This window comes from Epinephelus lanceolatus, chromosome 2 (assembly GCF_041903045.1).
Source record: "Epinephelus lanceolatus isolate andai-2023 chromosome 2, ASM4190304v1, whole genome shotgun sequence".
Classification (NCBI taxonomy): domain Eukaryota; kingdom Metazoa; phylum Chordata; class Actinopteri; order Perciformes; family Serranidae; genus Epinephelus; species Epinephelus lanceolatus.
In genome coordinates, this window is record NC_135735.1 from 16086325 (window position 1) to 16097479 (window position 11155).

The 11155-nt window shown below is 40.6% G+C and overlaps 1 protein-coding gene across 1 annotated transcript; it reads right to left on the reverse strand.

Moving 5' to 3' along the window:
* Nucleotides 1-214: 214 nt before the first annotated feature.
* grpr (gastrin-releasing peptide receptor) lies at nucleotides 215-8327 on the reverse strand. The gene is made up of 4 exons (XM_033631632.2): nucleotides 7807-8327; nucleotides 4628-4979; nucleotides 1378-1491; nucleotides 215-543 (listed from the first exon to the last, which is right to left on the reverse strand). The coding sequence occupies exons 1-4, from the start codon at nucleotides 8175-8177 to the stop codon at nucleotides 262-264; spliced, it is 1119 nt and encodes a 372-aa protein (XP_033487523.1). The 5' UTR covers nucleotides 8178-8327; the 3' UTR covers nucleotides 215-261.
* Nucleotides 8328-11155: the final 2828 nt, after the last annotated feature.

Here is an 11155-nt window from a genome sequence, read left to right on the forward strand (position 1 = left end):
CACACACACACAGAATCTTGTAATTCTATCTTTGTGAGGACCCTCATTGTAATAATGCATTCCAAAGCCCCTTAATCTACCGTCACAACTAAATGCCCCTTACCCTAACCTAACTTTAAAGTGGAACTTAAAACCAAGTCTTGACCGGCAAACAGGCCTTTGAAGAAGTGAGGTCCGGCCAAAATGTCCTCACTTTACAAAAATGTCCTCACTTTGTTGGTTAAAATACATGTTCATTCCTCACACACAAACACACTTCCCTTACACACAATCCTCCTGATTGACCTGTCGGCCATTGATCATGCTCAGACTTGACATGGAGTGATGTGAGCTGCGGACGGATGTCACACGTGTGTTATACTGACTTGGGCTCTGCGAGGAGCGTTTGAGTATCATGTGGCAGCAACAACACAGCTGCTGGTTGAACTGCTTCTGGAAGGTCCTGCTCAGCAGGTAAAGGGCGAAGGGGTTGAGGCAGGAGTTGGTGAAGGCCAGGATACGAGCTATGACGCTGCACACAAAGTGAACCAGGGAGGTGTCGACCTGACGGGGAACAGACAGGGTGGAGGATTGATAAAAAATCACAGAGGTGTGTGCATACAAGGGATGTAAACAAATACATAATCTGGAGATGAATACACTCTGAACAGATACACAAACCCACTTTGTTTCCATCTGAACCACCTCCCATCACATGCAGAAACATCTTTTTTGTATATGTCCCAATAAGCTATTATAACACTTGTATTTTGTTTGTTTGTTTGTTTGTTTGTGTTTGTCAAAAGCCTTTTTTTATCAGACTGATTAGCAATTGAATAATGGGGTGTCCTTTATCGTAGGCCCAATAAAACACCTCAATATCAACCTTTCATCTGCATTTGCCTTCGTCCTACCAGCAGCCACGTCCTGCTTGATTTGATTAGCTGCTTGAGCTAAGTGTGACACCGATGGTGTGACTCCGCGCCTTGTGCTGAGAGAATTTTAACTTTTGTGTGCAGCTAAAAAATCGCTAGAATATGCAGACATGGCACAAGAGAGGACGCACGCATGGTGCAACATACCATTGGAAAACAATGGTTTCGCAGGCGACGTGTTTCTCAGTGTGATTAGGCCGTAGTTAAGCATGTACATTTTTACATACAACTAAAACAAATGGTAGTAGAAAACAATTCAAGAGCTGTATGGATAATTTCTAACATCTTCCAGTATAATGTCAGCATTACCCACATCTAGTGTAAATCCAAATGAAGAGAAAAATACAAACATTTTGCGAAATAAACAAGTGAAGATACAAATAGTACTGTGCATTAAAGTATAAGACAGAAACAAATAAACAGATATATTCTATTAGAAATATAAAGAGGTGCTTCTGTGTACCTGGGAGTAGTGATAGGAACGGTATAAGAAGATGACGTGACAGGGAAGCCAACACACTGCGAAGAGAACAACAAACACCAGCACTGTCTTTGCCAAGCGCTTTCTGGATTCAACCTGTTGGTTGTAGAAATGAAAAATTAACAAAACATCAAAGCAAAAAAACAATGCTGTATAATATATATTCTTTCATATTTATATTTAAGTGTTTTTCTAACGGTGGTGGAAAGAGTAGTCAGATCTTTTATTTAAGTAAAGGTAGCAACACAACGTAATCTCATCCCTACTCGTCATAATTTGCCGCTTGGGTAGAAGCCCTTTGAGAGCAGCCTTCTGCATTGTATCTTGACATGGAAGGAGTCAGCGGTTAGGTTTAGGCAACAAAACTACTTAGTTATTGTCAGGAAAAGATCGCAGATGTGGCTAAAAACAGCTGGCTTTGAGTGGCCCAAACAGTAAAAAGGGGTCTGAGGTAGGTCTTGTGAAAATATCGTGGTTGACGTTAGTTATGTGAGCTGGAACAGTGGCGGTGTGTCACTAAAAACACCTGTCTCTGTGTAGCACGAACGTTGCAACCAATGTTCTGGTTTGCTGGTCTTGAACTCTGCTCTCCTGGATCAAAGTCCGTTTGCTCTAAGCATCCGATAATGACAGGGATGGGTTTACACTGAAGTTAGTGGGAAGCCTAGTGCGTCTCACAGCTGCTGAACAGTGCCCCCAGTGTCTTCACAGTGATGTCGGGCACGCTTCCCTAGCACCACATTTTGACTCTGGGAGTGAGACCAGGCTGAAAATTAATGTGCTGTAGTGAAGAAATTGATTATGTAAATGTTAATTATGTAATATCAAGTGAAGACAGCTGCAGGCTGTCTGGTGGTCACGATAAGAACCACCTCGAAGACGTGCTCTGTTCTCTATCACATGTTTACAGACTGGTTTTATCAGGTAAATGGAGACAGTGAATGTATTCACATCTCATTCAACGTGTTATTAAAAAGCCAAAGGATATAAGCAGAGACAAAGTAAGGTTTCTTTAGGTTTTGGTGGAGATGGTAGCCATGTGTGTTTTCTGTGCTGAAGGCTTCTGTGATATCATATTTATGTGCTGTGATTAAACCATACACACAAGTCAGGACAACTTGTCCTTAATTTTTTTTAGTATATGAAGTACACGTTTTTCTTCATAAATTTGATTTCTGATGCATTAACAGCATTTTTCATGTCATAGCTGGTGGAGGTGCCTGCTCTATCCACTAAGCCACCGGCGCCCCGCTAGTGACTACTTTGTTACCTATCAGTAAATTCACCAGTAATTATAGCTGTCTAATAAATGTAGTGAAGTACGTATCTCTAAATTGTTGTTCAGTAAATATAGTTACTTACAAAAATAAAACATTTGATGATTAGGACTGTCGCTGCCATTGAGGTGACTATGGTTATGTGACTGGTATTGTTTCAGAGAATTTGGGGGATTTAAGTTTGGGGAAGTTTGATGCTAAAAAAAAGCTACAAACACGGGGTGGTCATAAAATGGGGCAAATTCATAGATTTTTAATAATAACTAGATACTAGACGCCATGATGGTGCCTATACATTCCAATGTAGTTGCTCACCTGGCACATTCGCCCAAAAAGTTACTAGCTTCTGGGTTTATTTCTGCGGTATGTGTTCCACTGAATAGGCGCAGTAGTGTTTCTCCTGCTGGCCCCGCCCACAAGTTTCCACTTTGCTCATAGACTTTACATAGTGATGATGTCATGGATTTTTATATCACTTTTCTAGGCCTGAGGAAAGTTTTATGAATATAAAACCACCATGACTCAAAAATTAGAAATAAAAAGATTCGAAATTGATCTTGTTTGCAGTTTGAGGTGTCCTGTTAATGGTTTTACAGATGTCTCTATTATAATTGTGGTCTATGAGGAAAATGATTTTTGGGCCGCAGGGGATTTTTTCGCTGCAATACCGCAAGTGGTCACTGTGAAAAAACTGACCTTTGTGATGGTCCGACAAGCTGTTGAAGTAAGCATGGAGTCTACAGTGTGTGTTTGAAGGATATATCCAGGATGTCAAACTGACTCAGCAGCAACAACAGGTTAAAAAGACAAAGATAGTTAGAAGCTAAAGCTGAACTATAGGCTACAGATCACAGTGTAAAAGTGAACCACCACATCACTGCTGATCGCCACACAAGACAATGAATAAAAAAGGGAAACTTCGCTGATATTGAACCAGCTGTGTGGCATCACAGTGTGTGCAGGTGAACGGTGTTTGGCTTCACTCCCGTGCTACTGCCAGCACATGGACCTTCACAACCAGACAGGCAGGGATCTCCGGGGGAAGTCAAATAACTTTCATCTGCACACACTGTGATGACACACAGCTGGTTGAATATCAGCAAAGTTTCCCTGCTTCCCTTCACTGGTTCCTGTACAGCAGGGTCTGTCTTTGTTTCACTGTTATAATCATTAAAAAGCAAAAGCAGCATGTGTATACATTCAGTAGGCTATATCTTCAGTAGCTAGCTAACCCTACACTTTTCAGGGTTTGATTCTGGTTTTGGAACAGGGAAGAAACGTATATCTTTTTCCAACCTCTCCCGGTAACGAGTATCATTAATACATGACGTGCCCCAGGCACAACATTTAGCTCCAAATCCTGGATGCTACATTATGATTGGCCAGTCTATGTGCGGGGGCAGGACTTAGTGAAGGGTCAGTTGGCTGCAAGGCTGAGCAGCTTTCTGGGGGGCCTGAGCTGATTGTAGTATTTTAAGCAGGCTCAGCATCACAAGGGGTCTTTAATCCTTAATTTTTTTGGAAAATTTGCCTTCTCTATTTAAACTTTATGTAACTATAAAAAAAAACAAAAAACAAAAACAACAAAAGTATTGGCCAAAATACAATACAGAGCAGAGGAGATTGATAGAGAGAGTGAGAGCTGTGAGTGCAAACTGTTCATACGTGCCTCACCCTGCTGATATTGACAGAGAATCATTCATAAGTTCAAAAAATATTTGCTAGTGCCATATTCTTAAGTGAGTCTGATTTTTGAATGTATTCTTTGATTTTGAAACAACAGACTTGTGTTGTTATTTAGCCTCTCTGAAGCTATTGTATGGTTTAAAAATATTCAAAATAAAGAAAGGGGCTTTGATTTGACAGTATTTGAAATTTTGGCTAGTTTTAGGCCATCTAATAAATAAACAAACAAAAAGGGGCGTGGCCCTGCTTATGACAATTTGAATACTGGCCTGTCGTTTTGCATACACGTTCCCCTCCACAGGCAGGTTTGTGGTGCTCCTCATCAGACTGTGGGCGATGAAGGTGTAGTACACAGATATGACCAGCAGGGGAATGACGTAGAAAATGAGGAAGGAGGCCATGGAGTGGATCTTAGGGTGCAGTCTTCCAGCTGGGGGATAAGGAGCACAGGTGATGAAACTCTCATTTGTGGAGGTGACGTTGAAGGTGTGGAGGTCAGAGAAGACGGCCTCGGGGATAGCTAGGATCAGGGAGAAGAGCCAGATGAGCGCTGCCTTCAGGACAATGCTGGTAGTGGTGCTTGATGTTTGGATGTCCAGAGGCTTCACAATGGCCCTGTATCTGATAGATAGATAGATAGATAGATAGATAGAGAGATAGATAGATAGATAGATAGATAGATTAGATTAATGATAAAGGACTTAAGAATGGGTTGGCGATTAGGTTTAGGCAACAAAACTACTTGGTTGGGATTAGGAACAAGATCGATCACTTGAGTTGACTCGTGACAAAATAACTCAATGTTGTCTCTTAGTTTCACACAGGACAAAAACACTCTTCTCCATGGTCAAAGTCGTGTGCTTGTTGGACCCATCCACCTCCCCTCCCTTCTGCCCTAAGTGGACTTCCTTGCTCTTTATTCTGCGTCTGTTGCTCTCAAGGTCTAACAATGACATTCATGGGTTTACATTGGAGTTGGATGCTACAGATGTTTAGGCCCTGATTAGACGACAACGGTTTCTCTAAACACGGAAAAGTCTGTCCTTTGTGTTTTAAAAAACTTCTGCGTTTATATGACGAGGTTATTGAAACAATCCCCGTTCACACGGAGCCGCAAAATCTACTGGAAACGCTGCAGTATGCACGCCAGGCCAATGGGTGGCGGTGTAGATTTGCAAAGCAACACCACGGCATGACGCCATGCGCCTGCGCTGAAGCGCCTTCCTCTATAATGCGGTGATTACAAACCAAAACAAAGAAGACACACTGGCGAAAGCATGCACAGACAACTTTGTCTGGATGGACGACGAGGTGGCGTTGCTACAGTAACAGATCTACACTTTACTTCAAATCAACAGGGTGAGCAGCACAAACAGAGCTCGACATTGTTGTTGTGACGGTCGGCATGCCTAGTGACTGGAACCGTAATGCACATGTGCGAAAAGTCTCTGTTTTCAGAGGAACTGCATATTGCAAGTTTACATGACAACGGAGGCACTGCCGTTTCCAAAAAATTGCACTCTGGAACCCATTTTCAATACATTGCATTTTCAGGCACCCAAAACGCTGCTGTCGTGTAAACAATCTGGCCAAAATGCAACTAAAGTTTACCGTTTTCAGTTGAAAACATTGTCGTATAAATGGGACCAGCTGGGACAAGCTGCGTATTTTGACGCCCTAGGAGTGAGACCAGGCGGCCTCAGGACAAGTAAATGTAACTTTAAAGGAAAAGATCAACAATTTGGGAAATGCATGTATCCTTGCTGAGAGTTAAAAGAGACGACTGACACCATTCTTGTTTCTGTGTGTGGTATCAATCCATCCATCCATCCATTTTCATTTGCTTATCTGGGTCCAGGTTGCGGGGGCAGCAGGCCAAGCAAAGCACCCCAAATGTCCCTCTCCCCAGCAATGCTTTCCATGTCCTCCTGGGGACCCCAAGGTGTTCCCAGGCCAGATGAGATATGTAATCCCTCCAGTGTCGTCTGGGTCTGCTCCGGGGCCTCCTACCAGTGGGACATGCCTGGAACACCTCTAATGGGAGGCGCCCAGGAGGCATTCTGATCAGATGCCCGAACCACCTCAACTGACCCCTTTCAACACGAAGGAGCAGCAGCTCTACTCCGAGCTCTCTCCTGATGTCCGAGCTCCTTACCCTATGTCTAAGGCTAAGCCCAGCCACCCCTAGAAGGAAACTTATTTCGGCTTCTTGTATCCGCGATCTCATTCTTTCGGTCATTACCCAGAGCTCATGACCTTAGGGGAGGGTTGGGATGTAGATTGACCAGTAAATTCAAAAGTTTGCCTTTCGGCTCAGCTCCCTCATCACCACGACAGTCTGGCCTGCATCGCTCCAGACACCGCGCCAAACCACCAATTCATCTCATGCTCCATTCTACCCTCATTTGTTAACAAGGCCCCGAGATACTTGAACTCTCTCGCTTGCGGCAGTAATTCATTCCCAACCCAATCTTCTCATCCAAATCTCAGCAAAAATAAGCATATTTGTCAATATGTCAAACTTTTTTGTTTATTTTACCAGAGCTTCTGCTGGAAGAAAACTCAAATGTGATTACAGCATGGTCACTTTTTGCACATTAGGTATAGCTATACACTTCTACGTCTGCAACAAGTTTCAAGTTGTACTGCAAATTTGGAGCACAATAAACATTTACTTACCTTATTGTACAGGTAAAACTGGTATTGTCTCTAAATTACAGCCCTACCAAAATAGGCAGCAGTTTTACTTGCTTGTAATATTCTTGTCAAAAGCCTTGAAAAATTATACAATAATGAAAAAGAGAACAGGCTCACATTTGTTCAAATGCGAACACGTATCACACAAGGATGTGCATCATGACCATGATCCAAGTTCATATATTGATTCCAAGAATGACTAATTTAAACATTATTAAAAGTTACCCAAAACTCAAGGACAAAGTCAGTTGAAGCTCAACCGTTTTCTGATTTTTCACATTATTATTTTACAAACATTTCTTACACTCACAAGGTTATTCATTTGAAGCAGCAGAGGTCTCTCTGTATAGGAGGCAGGACATATTGGAGGCAGGACATATTGTCCGATGTGATCAGGATTTTTTTCTTTCACAGTGTTTACTGTCATGTTTATATTAAAGCATCCTGAAACATGGAAATAACAAAGAGATGGCAGTTAAATTGTTTCTGTAGCCACCGATTACCTCCAGCCTGCACATGTCAGCAGCCAGAACCACACAGTCCTTTTGTGTCTATAATAAACCCCTGATCAATACACAGTAAATATTTGCTTCCTATTATAATTGTAAAGCATTTAGTTTGTACATATGTCCTGTATCTATCTCTGTAGACACAGGAAAGAGGACATCTGCATAATTTGGGTGCCACGTAGGCCATTTTAAACTGATTATAGGGTCAATAAGATGATTATAACAGAAGAAAACCTGCCTACCTGTCCGCAGAGAGGGCTGTGAGAGTGAACACAGACACCCCGACCGAGGTGAGCTGGATGAAGGCGATGACTTTACAGCCCACTCTCCCGAACAGCCACTCCTCTGACAGGTAGCGGCTGGCATCCACCGGAGCGCAGGTCACCAGCAGTAAAACATCCCCCAGCGCCAGACTGGACATGAAGAGATTGGGCACATTGCGGATGGCTTTGGCGGAGCAAAATGTCATGATGAGCGTGATGTTGCCGATGAGCCCCAGCACGATGATCACACCGTAAACTGAAGCGATGACCACGCCAGTGAACCACATTGTCCGTGCCGTGCTTTGGAGAGCAGTGACGCTGCGCGATGCGTTTGGGTATATATGGTCCATTTCTCCCAGCGTTAAACCAGCTGCTCAGGAGATGTTTTAGAGAGATACGAACAGGTCCTTTAGGGGTTCAGGAAGAGGGCAAAACTACTGTGGTGCCAATTTTGTGTCCAACTCTAGAGTTGAGTCCTCCTCAGTGTTTGGACGTGCAGGGTCCGATAGGGGCTGCCACCCAGTGCGCTCACAGAGCATGCAGCAATCAATACCTGAGTCTGTGGGGTTGAATTCAAGAAAGAGGGTAAAAAAATGATGATTAGAAAAGCTTTCAATTTGAGAATTATCTCAAATGTGTAAAATTGGCTACAAACTCCTAGTAAAAATGTTATTAGATATCTGTTTCTATTTTAGCTTTTTATTTATTTTATTTAATTATTCAATTTATTTATTTTTTTATTTATTCTTAGTTTGATATTATTTTTTTAGTTTTATTTTATTTATTTTTTTAGCTTTTTATTTTCTATTCTCCAGCTCTTTAATGACGTTTTAATTGTATCTAAATGTCCATCTATGATGTGTTTATTTTGCACTTTGTCTGGACGCTTTTAATAATTGAATTGCCTTGCTGATGAAATATGCTGTGTGAATAGACTTGCCTTGCCTAATCATAGGTCTGTCATCCTTTGCATATTTTGTAAATCAATGAATTAATCACACTATTTATGCAACACTTTTCATACAAACAGAATGCAACACAAAGTGCTTCGCACAATAAAACATTTTGTAATTTATTTTTATTTATTTATTTTATTAATTTTTACTTTTTATTATTATCATTTTATATTTTCATTTTAAGCATTTTATTTTTTATTCTCTTGTTCTTTAATGACGATTTAACTGTATCTAAATGTCCGTTTATGATGTGTTTATTTTGCACTCTGTCTGGAATTTGATATTTAATTGAGAGCACTTTGAACTGCCTTGCTGATGAAATGTACTGTATAAATATACTTGCCTTACCTAATCATAAGTCCGTCATCCTTTGCGTCATCATACACAAGAGAACAATTTTAAATCAGTCAATGAATAACTAAACAAATACGATAAAATCAATAAATGCCAGCTAGAAAAACAGATTAATAAAAATAAATAAATAGACAATAATAATAAATAGAAAATAAAAAAGGACATAAAGTTCAATTAAAAGCCAGGCTGAAAGGGTAGGCCTTGAGTTTGCTTTTAAAAACATCAACTCTCTCTGCGACCCTCAGGTCTTCAGGGAGGCTGTTCCACAGATGTAGACCACAGTTATGAAATGATGCCTCACTGTGGCTTTTTGCTCTGACATAGGGGATGATTAAAAGGCCACTACTAGAAGATCTGAGGGTTCCTATGATAAAAGCAAATCAGATAAATAGGTAGAACTAAGACCATAAAGATCTTTATAAACCAATAAAAAGATCTTAAAATCAAATCTGACGCACACAGGAAGCCAGTGCAGAGACTCTTTCTGGTCCTCGTCAGCTACAGGTGCAGCTGAGTTTTGTAATAACTGATGCTGAGCAATGTTTTTCTTATGAGGACCAGAAAGTAGAGCATTACAGTAATAAATTATCCAGGTGATAACAGCATGCATCAGTGTCTCTGTGTTGGCTTGGGAGAGAAACTGTCGCACTCTGGCAATGTTCTTAAGATGATAAGATCCAGTTTTGGTTAAACTTTTCAAAACTAAGATTCAAATCTAAGATAACTTTGAGGTTTTCCACTTGTTGACAGTGTTTTAGTGCCAGTTCTTGCAGCTTAAAAGCTTCTTGTCCGACTTAAAAATCTGTCATCTCACTCTAAATCTTTTCTAATGCTGGATCAAAACGAGAAACATTGTTTGTACACCAAACCATTTGTCCAGTTTTAATTGCAGAAGGAGATTAGAACATGAATTTATTCTTAGATTAAAAATGTTTTTCCTCTCTTTGGCTGCAGGATCCACTTCATTACAGTTCAGTGTTTGGTTACAGCTTTGAGGGAGGATCATGAAAATAGGCGATATGCAGATGTTTAGATAGCACTGCACTGAACCATGTTAAACCTTCAGACAAAACTGCATTTATTTATTTATCTATTAGTAATTTTGTGTTATAGATAGTTCTGTTTGACAGTAAGGAAGTGTGAAGATAAAAAGGGTAGAATGAGAGGGGAAAACATGCAACAAAGGCCATATTCAGTTAACATGGCCACTATCATAAAACCCCCCACTGGGACACCTCAAAGTGTATATGGATCAAAAACACGCTAATGGTAGCGCCATGATAAATCTTTTATAGTTTATTTTATATCCAACACTCAACTGTTCCTTCTGATAAGAGACGATGAACTTAAAACAGTGTTTGACAATCGATTACTGTGGGATGTAAACACAGAGATGGTTATCAAATGCAGGAGCAGCTACATCTATTTCTGAATCACAGTGCAGTTATTTTTAGCATCTTAAGCACTCTGCAAGTGAGTATTTTGACCTTGGATGCACATACTGAGTCTATCAAAAACACAATGAGTGAATCAGAGCATCATAGACATACAGTGGACACCATGTTTACTGTATCAGCCTGTTGCTGCAATATCTCAATGTAGCTGCCATATTGGAGGAAGGAGCTGCACTTTACTGGACAAAAAACACTATAACAGTTTTATTTCTCAGTGGATTTCAGTGAGTGAGTTTTTATATTCAAGGCTTTATGAACTGTGTGTATTAGAGGAAAAAACATTTTGCCTCCAGCTGATCTGAACCTCAATAGTTGGGCCTTCCTTCTAGACAATCAAGAGTGTGTGTTAGTAACAGTCTGGTGTTTTCATGAATTGAATTACGTACATAGTGGAAAATAATTTATTGTCATATGCAATTGCAAAACGAAAAGTTACGTAATGTTTCTAGCAGGGATGTGGCTCATTGTCATTGATAATACTCAGGGATATATGGTGGATGGAATCTGCCAAAATAAATACATAAATAAATAAGAGAGTGAATAAATTAAGATATTTACTTTCCT